Source organism: Gossypium hirsutum, chromosome D11 (genome assembly GCF_007990345.1).
Source record: "Gossypium hirsutum isolate 1008001.06 chromosome D11, Gossypium_hirsutum_v2.1, whole genome shotgun sequence".
NCBI lineage: Eukaryota > Viridiplantae > Streptophyta > Magnoliopsida > Malvales > Malvaceae > Gossypium > Gossypium hirsutum.
The window spans coordinates 20,508,834-20,527,995 of NC_053447.1; the positions used below are offsets into that span (position 1 = coordinate 20,508,834).

The following is a 19,162-nucleotide window of genomic DNA, read 5'->3' on the forward strand; positions in this document are numbered from 1 at the left end:
TTTCCTACCGCATTCCCATTAAAAAAAAAGTTTCTAATCATTCATGTATAAATTAACATACTCAGATCCACCTCTTAAGAAATTGATATTTGGACTACATCAAATGTAATCAATTATTTAACAATCATGATTGGTAAAATAATTAAGTTATGAGTTGTGATTGCCAAATCTTAAACAAAAATAATAATTATATAACTGTCATCTGGCATAGGAAACAGGGAAAAGAAAAAAAGAAAATGCACTTCATTATAAACAAATAGTGACAAATGAACTCGTCTCCGTTGGCATTAGGAAAGAAATAGGAGGCACTTGCTAAAAAAAAATTTTCGTAGCCAACTAATCATTGTCTCTTCCTACAAATTCATTACTAAATCAATCGAAGAATAAGCCCTCAATTTGCCAGCTCTTTTTCCTTCAATAGGTTCTGTCTGAAAAAGCAGCCGATGATGTATCATATATGAATATATTTCTATCTTTTGTTCCTATACTAAAGAGAGATATTTTCTTTCAAGTTGGAGATGGAAATTGCAGGTCCGTGATTAATATTATTGGATGTTTGGACAGTGGCCTGCAAATTGCTGGGACCCATCTTTGCGGAGTGGTCAAGATTACCGTATTAAAAATGGTTGTCATTTCTCAAAAGAGATGCCGCAACTGCCAAAATACCGCCAAAGTGGTGGTGATGGCACCACCAATGAAAGCTGATGAAGTAGGCTGGGAACCGGTTGATGAGATGTCAACCGCCATGGGATTGGAGGATTTCACACTGCAAAACAAACGCAAATCAAGTCAGCTGCCAAAATCCAACCAACAAATTTAAAGCCTGTGATGTGATGAAATGGTTGCGTGTAAATACAAATGGCGTTCAGCAGTTGCAGCATGGGACGGTGCTGATTTTTTAGACTTGAAGCATACACATGAAGATATAAATAAAGCATTTAAAATATGAACGTGGAAGCCATATCTGGGACCAATCAATTTGAGGTCCCCCATGTGACTCCCTTAACCGACTTGGAAACTGAAAAACCTTTTGGGAATAAAGAAATTTCAACTATAAGATTTAGGGTGTGACAAATGATTATTAGTTTATTACCTGGTGGAAGGGGAAGGGCAGAAAGTAATAACATAATCTGCACCAGCGCAAGTGAAGGTACTGGTTCCATCGTCATAGGCGTAGCTATAAGCTGTGGGACACGCTGTTTTGAAGAATTGCGAGTAAGTACTGGGCTTGCACGTATTTGGGGTAGCATAAGCTCCACTGCAGCAATATTGGGGGTCCCCAAAAACATCGCAGGCACTCTTACAAGCAACCCCTTCACTCCCATCGACAACCTTAAGCTCCATAGGACAATCACCGTTCAAATCCGCAGCACATCCAGCTGAGGTACAGTTAGCTCCAGTTCCCCCTTGTGGGGATATCATCATTGGTAGATTGTAACCATCAACAAGGCTGACATCAAAGAAATCCATTCCCCCAGCACCATTGAGTGTAAACTCCGCAAGGGTGGCAGGAGGGATTGCACCACCAGAACATTCAAGTGTCGATGAGCCGCAGTCTCCGGTGAGACAAGAGAACTTACCGGATGAATCTTCGGTGCAAAGGGTTCGACCCCATATCCGACCCGACCAAGATGTTGGAACAGGGATGGACGTCGATTGGCCTGGTTGAAGTGCGAAGCCTGTAGGTGAAATTTGTGGGGTTCCAGCACCTGATAGCACCCCTGGCCAAACGGTATAGCTGCATTTGTTTACGATAGAAAACGTCGATGAATGAGCACCTGTAAAACAAGAAAACCAATCTAAAATTAAAACCAACATCAACGAATAAGAAATTATAGTTGGCAAAATGGTAAGTGAAGTGTGAGTTCATGAATGACCTGATAACAGTTGAAGGAAGAACATGGCCAACGTAATGGAAAGCTGAAGAGTAGCCATTGAACGAGGAAGAAAGAACAAAGAAGAATACGAAAAAACTAGATTTGGTAGCTCTTGGTGTAAAATTTGATTTGGTATAAGATGGTGTTTATATATATAGTAGGAAAGCATAAAGGTTGAGTATCAAATTGGAAACATTGGAAGCTGGTTACGCTACCCACGTGTCACCGACTTTTTTTTTTTTTAGTTTTTCTTATTTTTCGATTATTATTCCGAGAAAAGAATATTAAAATGAATGGACGAAGTATGATGAAAGGGAGTAGAAAAGGGGTTTATTTTTATTTCATAATTTCTTTGGATTGATCGAATATTGTTTTCAGTCATTATATGATTGTATCTCATGTTCCTTTAATCCATAAATTTTACTATTAATCTTTAACTCGTGATTTGGGAATTTTTTTTTATTTTTTTATTTTAACTCGTGATCGTGATATTAATTAAATTGGTGAGGTCTTATTGATTTAGTTCGTGTTCTTCACTTTTATATTTTTAGTTTTTATACTTTTTAAATTATGAAATTTTAATTTTAAATTAATAATCATTAAATTTATTAATTAAAATAGCGTGTTTTTTCTATAAATATTTTGTAAAAATAGCAAGTTAAGATGATATCATGCATAATAATATATTTGCCACATAAAATTTTAAAAATAATTTAATAATTTTAATAGTTATATAGTTAGGATTAAAATTTAAAATTTTAAAATATAAAAATTAAATCTGCAACCCACATATAGTATAAGGATTAATAACATGATATGAATTGAGATATGTTGGATTGACTGGCTAACTGAAATTTTATGTTAAGTACTATAAAAACTTTTAACATTTATTTAAAGGTTGGATCCAACTTAATTTAGATAAAAGTTAAGGGGGACCGGAATCTCAAATAAAAAATTGTGTATTAAGATGTGGGTACCATGTGAAGTGATAGAGAAGAGAGGTGCAAGGCGCATATGTGTTGCTGAGGCAGTGGCAGTGTCACATGCTGAACCTGCAAATGGTTAAAGTCGGCCGCCATAAGCAAACACAAAATGATTATATTATAAGATAGAGTTTTGGAAGTATTTATGAAGCCACATAGAGATTCTGTTGCTGCTGTCCTCTGAATTGACTCTCCCCCTTAAGCCTACACAAAGGACGGCTCCAAACTTACATACAAATCAAACAACATGAACATGGAACGAGGAAACAAAGCACAAACCCCCCACCAGCCTTGCAGTTTCAGACCATGTACGGTTTATTTCAAAAATTTTGAACGAATCAAGGAATCTCGAGATGTGCAGTGCACTGAAACACAAGTTCACAACCAGGGGTCATCTGATGTGCAAGTTGTTAGTAGTGTCACCAAGCAAGTTATCCAGGGTTAGGCAGGGTAAGACAATTGCGCAACTTGTTTCTCGTCCTGACCTCACTCAACTCATCTCGTGATACATAATTTAAAATTGTTTCCTTTAAGTATTCACGTATACGTGATATGATATCAGTCTAAATGGGGCTCCAATATGTTGGAGTGAAAAGGGAGTATGTAGCTGATACTAATAGGAATGGGTCTACTTTGGGAATATTATCATTAAAGCGAATAAAGAGAAGGATAATATATATATATATGTGGTAAGCTTTAGATTTTCCTCCTCATACATATAAAGTGAGCATCAGGAAATGCGGCCTTTAAAGGAGGGGAAAAGGCTTCCATCAAATATTAAACCTTTGCAGACACTGCTAGTTTACTACTATTCTATTCGTCAAACTGCGATCAGATTGGGATTAATCATTAATCCATGAATATAAACAGTTGACAGAGGTCAATGTGTATTTTCAAACTCTCAACTAGTTTCAGCATTTTCAATGTGGTTTTGGGGTAGACGCTGGGGTGCCCCCTTCACACTATAAATTCTTAATTTTGAGTTTTTTACAAAAATATTATTAAAAAAATAAAAATTTATCAAAATATTACAACTTTTTTTTATTTATCAAAATATTACAACTTTTTTTTATTTACCAAAATATATAAATTTTTTTATTATTTACCAAAATATATAAAAAAACACAAAAAAAACAAAACCTGCAAAAAAAAATCAGACCGATGTGACAATTTACTGGTCACGCCAATAGTATTGGCGGCACCAAAGGTGCCAAAACCATTGGCGGCACCAAAGGTGCCAAAACCATTGGCGGCACCAATGGTGCCAATACCATTGGTGGCACCAATGGTGCCAATGCCATTGGCGGCACCACTCGTATTATAAATACGACCTCTACCCAGCTGAAGAGAGAAAAATCAAAAAAAAAAGCTGAAGAGAGAAAATTCAAAAAGCAAAAGAAGAGTTGGCGCAGAAAAGAAGAGAAAAAGGAGGTATTTTTTAAAAAAATAATTGATTATATTATTGTTATTATTTTGTATATTTTATAATATTTTTTGTTGTAGTTTACTTATTAAGATTAATAAAACTCAAAATAAAAGTATTATTATTATTATTATTGTTGTTGTTGTTGTTGCTGTTGTTGTTGTTGTTGTTGTTGTTAGTATGAAGATGTTATTAATGTATTAAGATGTAACTTAGTAATATTATTGTTAGCAGAAAACTAGTATTATTATTATGGCTACTTATTATTTTTATTTACGAAAATAAACTAGTTAGTAAAAAATTAGTATTATTATAGTTAGTTTTTTTAGTAAAATTAATAATTTTAGTGTGTATTATTTTGAGTATAAAATTATTAATATTATTCGTAGTATAAAATTAATAATTTTAGTTTGTATTATTTTGTGTATTATTGTGAGTATAAATTTTTTTTAAGTAATTCAATTACCGTTCGAGATTTTTTATGAGATTTTGTTTTTTTTTTTTACAGATTAAATATTGAAGATGGATGCTAAGTTTCTTGTATGCGTTTATTTCGATGGAGTCATATTAACAACAAGTGTTGGATGTGTATTTGAATGTCAGCAACAAATAGCAATGAGATTTAATAGAAATGTATCGTTCGATGAAATGAATGCAAGGATTAATGCAAAAATCCATAGACGTTATGAGAGAATGATATCAAAAATTTTCTACAAGTTTCCAGTTTCAACAAACCCGGTCAAATTCGTCGAAATGGAACTTGTAGACGACGAAGACGTGGAGACAATGGTCGATCTGTACTGTGGGAATGGGAGTGAGAAGAATGCACCGATTCACTTATTTGCTGAGTTAGTCGGTATGGAGCAAAATGCATCTGATGAAGAAGACGGGGCTGAAGAACCGCGGATGGTGGCTCCAATATCATACGTTGATAGTGAATCAACTATGGGTGGGATTGGTATCGACCTGAATTTTACACCCGATGTTGACATGGTTGGTGGTGAAGAAGAATGTGTTGGCAAAGAAGAAGGTGGTGGCGATCATTGGGATGAAGAGGTCAATAGTGACGCTGATCCCGATTTGGACGATGTACCTGATGATATTGACGCTGAAGATGAAGGCATTTCCGGTTGTTCGGTCGGGGAGCAGATGTGGCGTATTGTGATACACAATAATCTTGGGCCACACATGTCGCTCATAGATCCCGACGCAGCGTATGTATCTGAGTTTTCGGAGTACCCTGAAATATATCATGCTCACGGGTAGGCCGTAACATCTGATGATGATGAGTTATTCATAGGCCAGAGATTCAGTTGCAAAGAAGATTGCTTGTATGCCATTAAACGGTACATCATGAAGATATCGGTGGATTATAAAGTCTCCGTGTCTACTTCGATAACATATGTTGGGGACTGTTGGAAGGCAGCGGAAGGCTGCAATTTGCGGGTACGAGCTGCATTCATTAGAAGTTCTCAGATGTGGGAGATACGAAAATTTGTTGGTCCTCATACATGCACATCAACACGTATGACAGAAGATCATAGAAAACTTGATTCGAAAACTATTTGTACGTGTATCATGGCAATTGTGAAGGATATGCCGACCACTAGAGTTTCGGTACTCATTGCGAAAATACAAGCACGATTCCAGTATCGAGTCTCATATCGGAAGGCATGGGTAGCTAAACAGATGGCGATAGAGCAACTGTATGGGGATTACGATTCGTCGTATAACGAGCTTCAAGGTTGGATAGCTGCTATGCGGGAGTACGTATCGAGGACTGTGATTGAGTTACAGACCAGTCCATCTTACGGCCCAGATGAGCAGTTAAAGTTGACAAAAAGGATTTTCCATCGGATGTTCTGGACGTTCGATCCATGTGTGCGGGCATTTCCCCATTGCAAGCCACTTGTGCAGGTGGATGGGACCTGGCTGTATGGAAAATATACATAGATACTGCTTATTGCAGTTGCTCAAGACGGTAACAGAAACGTGCTCCCGATAGCATTTGCTATCGTAGATAAAGAGAACATAGAGTCTTGGGAATTCTTCCTGACAAATCTACGGAGGTATGTTATTAGGAACGATAACATTTGCATCATCTCCGATAGAGGGAAGGGTTTAATTGCAACTATTAGGCGTTCCGGTGTGCCGTGGAGATCCGTTTACTGCATTCGTCACATTGCGTCAAACTTCCATAAAGATTATAAGAACACAGACTGGAAGAGACAAGTCGTGGCAATGGGTAAATGATAACCTTATATTTTCAATATGAGCTGTAATGTTTGATTTTATCCACTCGTCAGCACTTATTTTTCGTTAATACGTATGCAGCGTACGAGTTAGAGCCACATATTTTCCGGCAAAGAATGGCCCGACTTGAGACTGACATGGAAGGGCAGACAAACACATTTTTTCGACAATGGTTGCCCACAATGGAGCCGTGGCAGTGGGCTCAAAGTGCTGACGAGGGCTTTCGTTATGGCCACATGACCACAAAGTGCTGACGAGGGCTTTCGTTAGTCGAGGGGATCAACGCAGTCTTGTTGAAAACACGTCATCTTCCGATTGCATCGGTATTTTCTGCTACTTTCTACAGGCTGGCCACTTTGATGCCAAGAATGGGTCAGCAGCAAGTCGACCAGATTCAGGCGGGACATGTGTTTGTTGAACATGTGAGGGATGCAATGGTCGTAAATCGTCGGTTGGCGAGGTCAATGAACGTGGAAATATATTCACGACGACTGGAAACGTTTCGAGTTACTGAGAACATCGGTCGTCGACCTAGGTCCTACAGAGTTGATCTCCGGAACAGACGGTGCGAATGCAGGAAGTTCGAAACACTTCATTACCCCTGTGCGCATGTCGTGGCAGCGTGTGCTAAAGTCAACATTGCTGCTGAACAATATGTCGATGATGTGTACACGCTGGAGCGCACATTGCGTGTCTCGGAGAATGAGTTCCCCGTCCTGTCGGACCTATCTACGTGGGAGGTGCCGCCGATCACTATCGAGCTTCTCCCAGAAGAGGGCTACGGAGGAATCCAAAGGGTCGTCCGCAGTCAAGCAGAATCCGTAATGAGATGGACATTAGGGAGAAATCTGACGGAAAGCGCTGTGGAATATGTAGTTTAAGCGGTCATAGCCGGAATAAATGCCCTAACCAAAACTTTCATGTTGGACAGTCGTCGGGATCAGGGGGAAATCGAGATCGGTAATTTTAATAATAATAATTTTTCTTATTCGGCTTATGCTTACGCTTAAATTGTATCCATATTGTTTCCAGATTAAGTTATAATATACCATGTGAGCGTTGTCGAACATCCGAGATTATAATGATTATAATGGAGGCATTCATAATTCTATTCAGCATTAATATAATGAAAAAATTGAATAATTGATATCTATAGATAAAATTCAGAACATCCGAGATATCTAAAATACAAATAATACGAGTTATAGAAAAAGTGCATTAAACCCCTACATTTGATGGTTCGATGGTGTTGTCCGGGGGGTATACCTACGCGGAGGTCGATGCTCACGGCCTGGGTGACGACCAACATCCTCATCGTCCGCAGGTGGGGGCGTGGAAAACATAGAGGGAATGTTCTGTCCCTCATTCGCCGCCGATGAACTTGAACCATCATGAGTCCTATAATGCGACGGATACGTGTCAGACGGGCCGGGCATGCCGTACTGCGGCCTGGGGGAGCTAAACAGTTCAAAATCAAACGCATATTCGCCCTCTGCGTAGCTCGGATAATATTCCCCGCCCAACAAATTCGGATGATAGCCATGTGATTCCTCATTTGATTCTGATTGTCCGGGCTCTGCCTGTTCTGTATGACAAAATGCCGTCGGATCCGGATCCATCGTGCTGTCTGCTTCCGATCCCCCAACTTGCTGAACGTACGGGGGGATTATCGTCGATTGCGCTCCAAGTAAATACGGCTTCCCGCGACTATGGTACCATTCTGTATACTCTCGAGATGGCTGCAGGTCGGTAGCCATAACCATCTGAGGAATTCGGCTCAATCGATCGTACCACAGTGCGACGTATTTCCGGTGATATATTCCCCAGTCCAATTTAACCCTTCATCTCTTTGTCAAGCCGTGATCTTCCCCCAACTGACACGGCGAATCCGGGATAGGTTGGATGCAGCCGAACTGCCGAAGCACCCTATCGCCGTGATACCACTCGACGATGTTGAAATTTATAATTGGTGTGTTTGTGCACCATGTGTGGGAATCAACGAGTGCGGACGGGGGTACAACATTTACAATTTTCGGCCTCCGATACGGCATCCATATAAACTGCATGAGTAATAACATTGTAACGAGTTAGACCGATAACATGTGAGTAACATATAGAAATACCATGTATGTCATGAATATTAGAATAGAAACTTACCCCTTCCCGGGCATGCTGTTCAATCCTCATGCGGTATATCGGGACATCATTCGACTTCCCGATTCCTGGACGGGTCGTCCACCTACCAAAAAAAGTACAGGTTTTAGGGTTGGTAACATTACTCAATATATTATGACTACAAATAATGACAATTTTTATTTTATCACCTGAGTGGCAGTGGATATAGATAGGGTTGGTGACTAACGCGTGCCAAAAATGGCATCTGATAAAGGGCCCATGACTGCAGGAGTATCAGGCATCCGCCGATGTCTTTAACTTGCGGCTCTGTCGCCCGACAAAGCTCCTTGTACAACGTTGCTAGAACGGCCAAACCCCAACTGTACGACCTAGCCGTGGACAAATCACCAAGCAGAGGCAAGTACGACAAATGGACACTGTCGCCGTTCGCATCAGGCATGAGTAGTGCCCCTATCATATGCATGATGTACGCTCGAGCAGCGCACATCAACTCACCTTCACTGGCGGTCGCTGATAGTCGACAAATTTTTTTCTTAGCCATGTAAATTTTATTGTGGAAAAATATTTATCACCGTCCTCTGGTGACTCTCCGAGGAGTTGATAGCAAACCGCAGCCGGATCGGTTAATGAAGATAGTCCCGTAACGGGACTCCCGTCAACTGGGAGCCCAAGCTGCACTGCAACGTCCTCTAACGTCACTGTGCACTCCCCGCACAGAAAATGGAAAGTATGGGTCTCCGAACGCCACCGCTCCACTAGCGCGGATAATAAATCAAATTGCAAGTCGGACGACCGAATCAATGCTACTGACCCAAATCCGGCTAACTCCAGGTACATCATAAATCGTGCATCTGGAGCTATCTTTAAAACACTCACGCGGCCCCTTAATACTCGGTACGATTCCTGATAGTGTTGAATAACAGAAACAATATTACGATTGCATAATTTATTTCTATATACTGTGTATATCCTTTTTAAATAAATAGAACTCCTGATTAACAAATAATAAATCATATCGCGTTATTAGCCGCATCAGATATATTTTCATCGTTTCCAATCAATCGAGTCATTGCGATGCCTGCAAGTTGAAAAAAAAGTTAGTAAAAAAATCTAACTTCGGCCATTTATTCGTATTTTTTTCTGCGCATTTTATTCCTTTAAAAATATCATAATTCCTAATTTTATATTTTTACATTCTTTTAGTGCATAATGTTTGAAATTTATTAATCGAGTGTGTTATTTAAATTAATTTGCTGTAAAAAATTAACCCTTACCCCTGCCCTTTGCTCGTATAATTTTCTCAATTTTTTTTACTTTAAATAATAAAATATTATTCAAAGATATTTTATTGTTTTAAATTATTTTAGTACATTTTCTTTGAAATATTTTGTATTAATTGTTTCTGAATTTTAAAAAAGTTAGTAATACACTCTTACTTCTACCATTTGTTCGTATTTTTTTCTCCGCATTTTATTACTTTAAAAAATATCATTAACTTAGTCTTTTATAATTTTACATTATTTCAGTGCAAAATGTTTAAAATTTATTAATAAATAAGGAAGGATTAAAAAGTAATTACCCACATATTGGTACCGCCTCTTTATTCCCCTCCATAACCATTTTTTTTCCTCTATTCTTTTGGTAAATAAAATAAAACTTTATAATATTTTGGTAATTTTTTTAATATTTTGGTAAATAACCCGAAATAAACCCTTTCCCTTGCCCTTTGGTCGTATTATTATTTTTCCGATTTTTATTACTTTCAATAAAACTATATTCTTTTTGTATCTTATTATTTTATATTATTTCACTACATTTTTTCCAATTATTTGTATAAATTATTTCTGAATTTTTTAAAAACATTTACTAATACAGTCTTACTTCGGCCATTTATTCGTATTTTTTATCCGCATATTATTATTTTAAAAAAATCATAATTTTTTATTTTATAATTTTACATTATTTCAATTTATTATGTTTTACATTTATTACATGTACATTTTTCACATTTTTTTCGCATTTTATTATTTCCGATAAATATACAATTCTCGTTTTTTCTTTTCGTATTTTATGTTTTCTTAAACATACTTCTTTGTCATTTTTCTTTTAATGCTATTTTCCTAAAATTTTAATTTCAAATTCATAAGTAAATTTCATAAAAAATTCCCTAATCAACATACAATATACTTTAACTTTTTTTTCATTCTAAATATATTTCATAAAATATATATGCTAAATAAAATAATAAAATAACTATAATGTACATTACATAAATTTTAAACACACAAATATTACAAAAAAAATCAAATTTATAAATAAAATTACCTTTTTTTCCCTTTTTTTCCCTTTCTTCCCTCTTCTTCTTCTTTTTTTTTCTCTTCTCCTTTCCCTTTCTTTCTTTTTTCTTCTCTTCTCCTTTTCTTCTTCTTTCTTTCCTTTTTTCTTTTCTCCTCTCCTTTCTTTCTTTCCTCTCCTTTCTTTCTTTCTTTCCTCTCCTTTCTTTCTTTCCTTTTTTCTCTTCTGCCCCCACCATCGACCCCCCCATAAAACCAACTGGTGCCGCCAATGGTATTGGCACCATTGGTGCCGCCAATACCATTGGCGTGACCAGTAAATTGTCACATCGGTCTGATTTTTTTTTGCAGGTTTTGTTTTGTTTTTTTGTGTGTTTTTTTTATATATGTTGGTAAATAATAAAAAATTTTATATATTTTGGTAAATAAAAAAAAGTTGTAATATTTTGGTAAATAAAAAAAAGTTATAATATTTTGGTAAATTTTTATTTTTTTAATAATATTTTTGTAAAAAACCCCTTAATTTTTTATGAACAATGCCATTGATTTTGATAAGGGGTCAAAAATATTATACCTAAATTAATATTATAAAAATTAAAATAAATTAATTTTAACATTTTCTTTGAATATATAAATCATGTTTTCAATATTAAAATAAAATAAATAAGTTCATAAGTGATGAGTAATTGACTTAAATGAATGTAAAGTATATTTTTTCTCCAACTCTTTATTATTATTACCATAATCTCATTACTTTGAATTTAATAGATATTCAATTTAGATTATAATACAATATATTAAATGATTTTAGGGCACATCGTTGTTAATATTATGATGTAAATGTGAGTTTTAAACAATTTCTAAACAATTAATATAAATTATTTTTAAAATTTAATCCGAATATATAAATCATATGTATAATTTATAGTTAATATAAATGAGGGGTAAATTTATAAGGGTAAATCATATCCATGGTTACTCTAAAATAGGGTTTGTCATGTTTTGGTTGTTCCAATTTTTTCTCAGTTTAGTAACTTTAAATGAAATAGTTGTGCAAATTAGTCACTACTGTTAAAATTTTAATTTTCTTTTATCGGATTGCTGATGTGGCACATTAGTCGATTGAGTAGTTGACATGTGGCATTTTTCATTGACTTTTGACTAAAGTTTAAAGACTTCCTTATAATTAGTAAAAAATCAACGGAAAAATGCCACATGTCAACCACTCAATGGACTAATGTGCCACATCAACAATTCAATAAGAGAAAACGAAAATTTTAATGGCAGTGACTAATTTGCACAACTATCTTATTTAGAGTGACTAAATTAAAAAAAAATTAAAATGACCAAAATAGGACAAACCCTACTTTAGAATATAGGTTTGCCCAATTTATAATTTGATACTTAAAAAATTGGTTTGACTTGAGAAGTAATAAATACACCAACAGATACTTCTTAAACCCAATTAGAGTTTCGTTTAGTTTCAAAAAACAAGGATTGTTTTCGGTATTTTAGAAAATAGGAAATATTGAAGAAAATATATTTGATTAAAAATTTTAAAATATAAAAATATGTGAAAATTAGGAAACAATGAAAAATTAAAAATACTTTATAAAAGTGAAAATGATGAAAAAATAATAATATTTAATTTTAAATAAATTGGTCATGGTTCGAATCCATATAATCTCAAATATATTCATTTTCTTTCAACAACTTTCAAATATAAAACTTTTGATTTTATTTCTCATATTTTCACTATTTTTATTAATGAAAACAAATTTTTAATTATATTCTCCCAACTTATTTTCCAATTTTCAAACAATAAAAAATGAAATCTGTTTTTTGATTTCTCATGTTTTTTATTATAAAAAATTGATTTTTGCTCATTACACAAATTTTTAGTTAGATAATATTTTTAACAATAAAAATATCAAAATAAATAAATAAAATTAACAATAAAAAATAAAAATTTTATATTCAAAATATTATAAACAATAAAATATTTATAATGAATTCTTTAAAAAAACTAAATAACAATATATTTTTTCTTAAAGTCAAAAAGGTTTTACCTTTTATAATTTCATATATTCTAGGTTATTAATTATATTTATAATAATTTATTATATTTTCTTTCAAAAATTATTTTTGACAATTATTAATTTTATAATAAATTTAAATCAATTAAATAAGAACTAAATGCTTAAATTGGGGTTTAACCTTTTAGGGCCTATTCACATAATAGTTAAACATTTTAAAATAGTCATATAAAGGGCTTAACTTTTACACAAGTGTTGAAGGCCAAACCTTTCAAAATGGTCAAATAGGAACCATTTCTTTTTTAAAGTACTCAAATAAGGGTCAAATAAGAGCTTTTCAATCGCCGCTTATTGGGTCTCAAAATTTTTTATTATTATTTTCTTTTCTTTTCAAGCATTATCTGATTCATCTATCATTATTTTATGCTAAATACATTAGCATTCACCTAATTTTTATTCAAGCTAGATTGAAGTGTGCGAGAAACCCTCATTTGAACACATTTGTTTTATATGACAAGTTTAAAGGTTTAATACTTATGTAAGCAACGTCTAAACAGTTGAGTCCTAATTTAAGGATTTAGCCTGTATTTAACTTTGATTTAATTTTATTTTAAAATTAAGAAATTTAACTTTATGTACTTCAGCGTTACTCACGTACATAAATTACCGGCTTATTTAGCAAACACTGATCACAATACTCTCCACCATCTAGTAACTACACAAGTAACACAATACAGGCATAAAGGTCGTTCATGTTCATGCATGGATCTCTAGCATCGACATCGACAATTCAACAGCTATTAAGATTTATCAGTCATTGCCGAACAAGAGGCAGGATGAAGCCCTGTTAAATCCTAAAAAGCCTCAATCAGATTGGGAACTATCAAGACTATATCCGAGCCCCTAAACAAGGGCCTAACATCAAAGGAAAAACAAGATATAAGCGACTAATATGCAACAATAATGTAGGGTGCATCAAACCAAGTGCCAATAATATTATTGCAGAAAAGGAGCATGAAATTCCACCAAGTTTAGACTACAACGTATTGCAGAACATAAATGATGAATGAAAGACAATTTGGATTATAGACATGAACATAGAAAACGTAATTCATTCACACTTGAAAATAGAAGCTGCTCAAATCACAGAACCACTAAATTCTTATCAGAACCAGCTCATCTATGTACCAAAACTGGCAAAATTCTCTCCAGGAAAAAGGGGGGAAAAAGAAGCTGGATAATTCAGAACAAACATATGTATAACCTCCCAAAAAAAGATCTAGAACCCCAAAACATAGAAGAGGAATATTTACTTTTTTTTTCTTTTGTCTTTTCGTTTCCAATTAAGACAAAGCCTTCAGGTTTGGACACTCCCTCGCATAATGCCCTGCCTCACCGCATTTAAAACATTCCGTTCCCCTGTTGCTGTTACAATCCCTCGCCAAATGCCCAAACGCTCCACACGTAAAACAGCATCCCCCACTGTTTCTGTTACAGTCTCTAGCAAAGTGCCCAAATTTTCCACAGTTGTAACACTTCCCACTTCCACCACCGGCAGCGCCGCCGCTATCTCTCCTACACTCCCTCGCAAAATGCCCTGGCTCGCCGCATTTATAACAAGAAGAGCCACCGCCATTGCCTTTAGGGGAATGATTGTAATCATCGTTAACGTTGTTACTACAATCTCTGGCAAGATGATTCAAATCCCCGCAGTTATAGCAACCGCCGGTGCCATTCCTCCGATCGTTTCCGCCTCTCCAACCGCCACCACTGCGACGGTCCTTCTTATTGATGGCAGAGCCACCTACGGCGATGACATCAACAGCCTGAGTCTTGCCACCGTTGCCTTGGGAGATAGTGAACTCAACGGATTCGCCCTCAGCAAGGCTACGATAGCCTATGGATTTGATTGAAGAATGATGGACGAAGAGATCCTCGCCTCCATCGCCAGTTCGAATAAATCCGAAGCCTTTTTGGTCATTGAACCAGAGAACCTTTCCGGCGGATCTGTGTTGCAGTTGATCTTGTTGTTGCTCAGCCATTAGCGATAAAGTTGGGACGTTAAAGGAAGAAATTTTGGAGTTGTAATTAGGGTTTTGATGGTAAAAGAAAGAAGTGGGGGAATTTATATGAGGAAAAGAAGCCCAATGTCCGAATTCTACGTTTCCCTCTTCGACTCTCTCAGTTCTCCTCACTTACGGTTACAGGTTATTAACTGATTAAGGTCGGGCTGGCCGGTTCTAGGCGTATGAATAATATCAATATAATCTATTTTTATATTTTTTTATTATTCTGTATATATTTTTAAATTTTTATAATTAAGCGTAATTATTAAGAGTTAAATTTGTCGAATTTTTAAAATCAAGACTAAATTAATAAAATAGGTAAATATTGAAGACTAAATTTGCTAAGGTAAACTGCACAAATGGTCACCTAGCTTTAAAAATTTTCAATTTAGACACTAATGTTTAAATTCGTTACTGTTTTCAAAAGGTTTTTCTTTTCTAACTGGCATAATAACACATTTAATCCTCAATACTTACAAATTTTATCAATTTAATCATAATTCTAAATAGTAAAAAGTTTAGTAAAAAAGTAATTTGTTTTTCACTTAAAATAGTATAAAGTTCAAAATTTGTGTTTTTTTGTTCAGTGAATGATTTTGTGCTGTTTAGCTTCATTTACTATTGGCCTTCTTATTTTTGATGTTTTCATGATAAGTATGATAGTTTACATAGAATTATGATTAGGTTGATAAAATTTGAAAATGTGAAGGGTTAAATTGATTTAAATATTAATAATTAGGATCAAATTGATAGAATATGTAAATATTAAGGATGAAATATTTTTATACCAGGTAGAAAAAGGCTTTTCGTCATCAATTTAACGGCGGGTGACCAAAATAGGAATGAATTTAAACGATAGTGTCTAAATTGAAAATTTTTAAAGTTGGGTGACCAAAACAGGAACGTGGTCATAGTTGGGTAACCATTTGTATAATTTACCCAATTTGTTATTATATTAGGCCATGTCAACATTCCATTTGGTGACCAAATGCATTTTAATAGTAGAGTGACTAAATTAACAAAATAAAAAAATTGGTGACCAAAATAAAAACGAGTTAAAACTTGAATGACTATTTGAATAGTTTACCCTATAATTTATACTATATGGATTTCTAATTGAGTTGATGTTATTTACTATATACTAAATTTTTTATTAAGTTGATGTCACAATTAAAGTATTAATATTTTTAAAAAAAATAAATTATGTTATTATAAGAGTATTTTTATTATTATTTTACAATCTATATAAAATTAATAAAAACTCATAAATAATAGGATTTCATCTTAGTACATTATGATTTTCAAACCTTTATTTTACCAATTGAGCTAAAGTTCTAATATAATTTTTGTCTATTCACTCTCTATATAAGGGATTAGAGATCCACACAGAGAAATTATACTTTGTTTTTTGGTACAGTGTCAAATGTATGACAATATCATGGATATGCAAGGCTTCTCACAGTTTCCTTGGAAGTCCATTTAAGTGCAACATGGCTTTGATTACCAATATAATGAAATGGTTTCCTGAGAATTAAGATGCCATCCAATATTGGCTTGGCTTTAAGTTCACTTTCTTTAACTTATCATCCAGGACTCCACTCACTTATTTATTTTTTTGTTCATATTAGAGCCAAGGTTATACCGTGTTGAGTGATGGGTGTCGGATGAATCGGACTAAAAGTAACTTATAAATAATGTCGTGACTATGGTTAAATCTTTCGTGCATAATTTTCATCGTTTTAAAGTCGTGTGTCATTATAAAAATATCAATACTTACCAAAGAGTTCATTTTGCACCAACTGATGAAAACGCCGTGACATGAATATGATCTAGCTTCTGACAATGTTGGTGTTGCTCTCCTTTTTTCCTTTTCTAGGGGGTTCTTGCTCAAGAATGCCCTAATGGTGTCATGTGTTACCTTTCCATAGGGTTATGGTCATAGTTGTGAACGTCATTGATTCTCCTTTCGTTCCCTTCCACATGATTTCTATGCTCATGCTTATTCATTCTTAGATTGGCCTTGAATTCAGATAGCATGCTCGCAATCCTAAAGGGGATCCAAAACAAATTGCCCTCGCAAAAGTGTAGTTACAAAATAAGTGATCCGCATCCTCTCTTTCTATATGGCACAAGGGGCATTATGGGTCCATTGTTTCGATCCTTTTGTGGATTTTTGCCTTGCATGATAGTGTATTGTTGAGAATCTTTCACAAGAAAATTATTATTTTGATTTTTGAATAGTAGTTTGGTAGCGAATAACGAATTTTAAATTTCTCTTGGTATTTACACAGTGATGTGATTTAGAGTTATTCCATGCTTATTGTTAATTAATTATTCTAAATAGGTTGATTTTATTGAAAAATTTTATTTTGACAGGTAGATTGCTTCAAAGAAAGATCTCAAGTCATTCTTTCTATTGTTGATGAAACTTTGGATCTCTCTTCGTAGTTCTTCTTTTTGCCTATTATCAAACTCCATCATATCTCGTAAGATCTATTCTCTTTTTGCTATGTTAGGTCCTGTTGTGCTAACTCCTTAGCTTCGAGGACGCTTCTCCAAACCCATGAGTTCCTCGGTTTGGCTTGGCACTGGAGGAAGCCATCTCTCATGCAATATTTCTTGACTAAAGTTTTCTCAATCGGCCAAATTTGCTTATTGATGATCCTCCACACATGTTTTGTGAGTGGCGCTCCATTTATGACAATATCCATTCTTCTAATCCCTAATCCACTTGTTACTTTATCCTTGCACAAGTGGTCTCAATTAAGGAAGTGAACTTTCCTCCTTTGTTTGTCCTATCCCCATTAGAATTGGCTTGAGCTACAATATAAACTTTATAGTATATCATATTTAATTCTCAAAAGATATAAATTTTATAGTAAAAGAAAATTACATTATAAACTTGAAAATGGGTTTAATTAAGCTGGACTTGAAAGCATGGTAGTCAATACTATTCCTATACCAACTTGATCAGTTGGCATGTATCATTTCGAGCTAAAACAAATATAAAATAGTTTAGGTTTTGTTTCTATCAAAAATTCAATGTGTTTAGCTGTTTCAATCTGTTTTTGTTCGTTTCGATTAATACTAGTGTATACCTGTACATATCGGTCTTGACTAATTGGAACAAAATTTTAATATTTTAAAATAGTTTTAATCACTACACCAAAACAGGTTTTTAGCGGCGCTTTTTAGGCCTTTAGAAGCGCCGCAAATACTTTCAAAGCGCCGCAACAGAAGCTGCTAATGACTGCGCCGCTAACTTTAGCGGCGTTTTTCGAAAAAAATGCCACTAAAGGTGTTGGTCTATAGCGACGCTTCTAGCACAAACGCCGCTGAAGACTAAGACCTTTAGTGGCGTTTGTGGTCGAAGCGTCGCTATAGATCAGGGTCTTTTACAGCGTTTGTGGGGAAAACGCCGCTAAAGATTAGGTTCTTTAGTGGTGTTTGTGGTCGAAGCGCCGCTATAGATCAGGGTCTTTAGCGGCGTTTTTACGGAAAGCGCTGCTAAAGATTAGGGTCTTTAACGGCGCTTCTCCCACAAACGCCGCAAAAGATCTTGATCTATAGGGGCGCTTTCCCCACAAACGCCGCGAAAGACCATGATCTTTAGGGGCGTTTTTTCCACAAACGCCGCTAAAGAACCTTATCTTTAGCGGCGCTTTTACCATAAACGCCACTAAAGGCCAACACCTTTAGTGGTGTTTTTTTTTAAAAAACACCACTAAATTTGGCAGATTTGTAAAATAATTTTTTTATATTTTCAGCCCTCCTGTAAAAACAAATCAGAAGAAATCATATCTAAACCAGCCAAAAGTAATAAATCTATATATTAAACAAATAATATAATAAATATCAATAAATAAAATAAAATTCGTATTATTCTTACAAAAATGTTAAAAGTTAAAATGATAAATTAGAAGTCAAAATCGAAGTATATTTACAGATAGTCTAAAACGGCGGCTATTGCGACGCTGAAACATCTTCATCATACTCTGAAGCTGCTGCTGGAGTTCATCGAACTTTTGATGCTGCTCTGCTTCCTTCGCTGTAGCCTCTGCTTCCCTCGCTTTAGCCTCTGCTTCTCTCGCTGC

General features: G+C 34.9%; 3 protein-coding genes across 3 annotated transcripts; all 3 read right to left on the minus strand.

Annotated features, from left to right (window-relative positions):
• Positions 1-224: 224 nt before the first annotated feature.
• Positions 225-2,057, minus strand: LOC107912819 (pathogenesis-related thaumatin-like protein 3.5). Its single transcript, XM_016841159.2, has 3 exons — positions 1,878-2,057; positions 1,094-1,778; positions 225-766 (listed from the first exon to the last, which is right to left on the minus strand). Exons 1-3 carry the CDS (start codon positions 2,044-2,046, stop codon positions 637-639), a joined length of 984 nt encoding a protein of 327 aa, XP_016696648.1. The 5' UTR covers positions 2,047-2,057; the 3' UTR covers positions 225-636.
• Positions 2,058-8,377: 6,320 nt separating this feature from the next.
• Positions 8,378-9,509, minus strand: LOC107911037 (protein MAINTENANCE OF MERISTEMS-like). Its single transcript, XM_016838933.2, has 4 exons — positions 9,245-9,509; positions 8,861-9,182; positions 8,694-8,775; positions 8,378-8,596 (listed from the first exon to the last, which is right to left on the minus strand). The coding sequence occupies exons 1-4, from the start codon at positions 9,507-9,509 to the stop codon at positions 8,378-8,380; spliced, it is 888 nt and encodes a 295-aa protein (XP_016694422.2).
• A 4,591-nt stretch (positions 9,510-14,100) lies between these two features.
• LOC107912818 (cold shock domain-containing protein 3) lies at positions 14,101-15,337 on the minus strand. The gene has a single exon (XM_016841158.2). It carries the CDS (start codon positions 15,042-15,044, stop codon positions 14,346-14,348), a length of 699 nt encoding a protein of 232 aa, XP_016696647.1. The 5' UTR covers positions 15,045-15,337; the 3' UTR covers positions 14,101-14,345.
• Between the last annotated feature and the right edge of the window lie 3,825 nt (positions 15,338-19,162).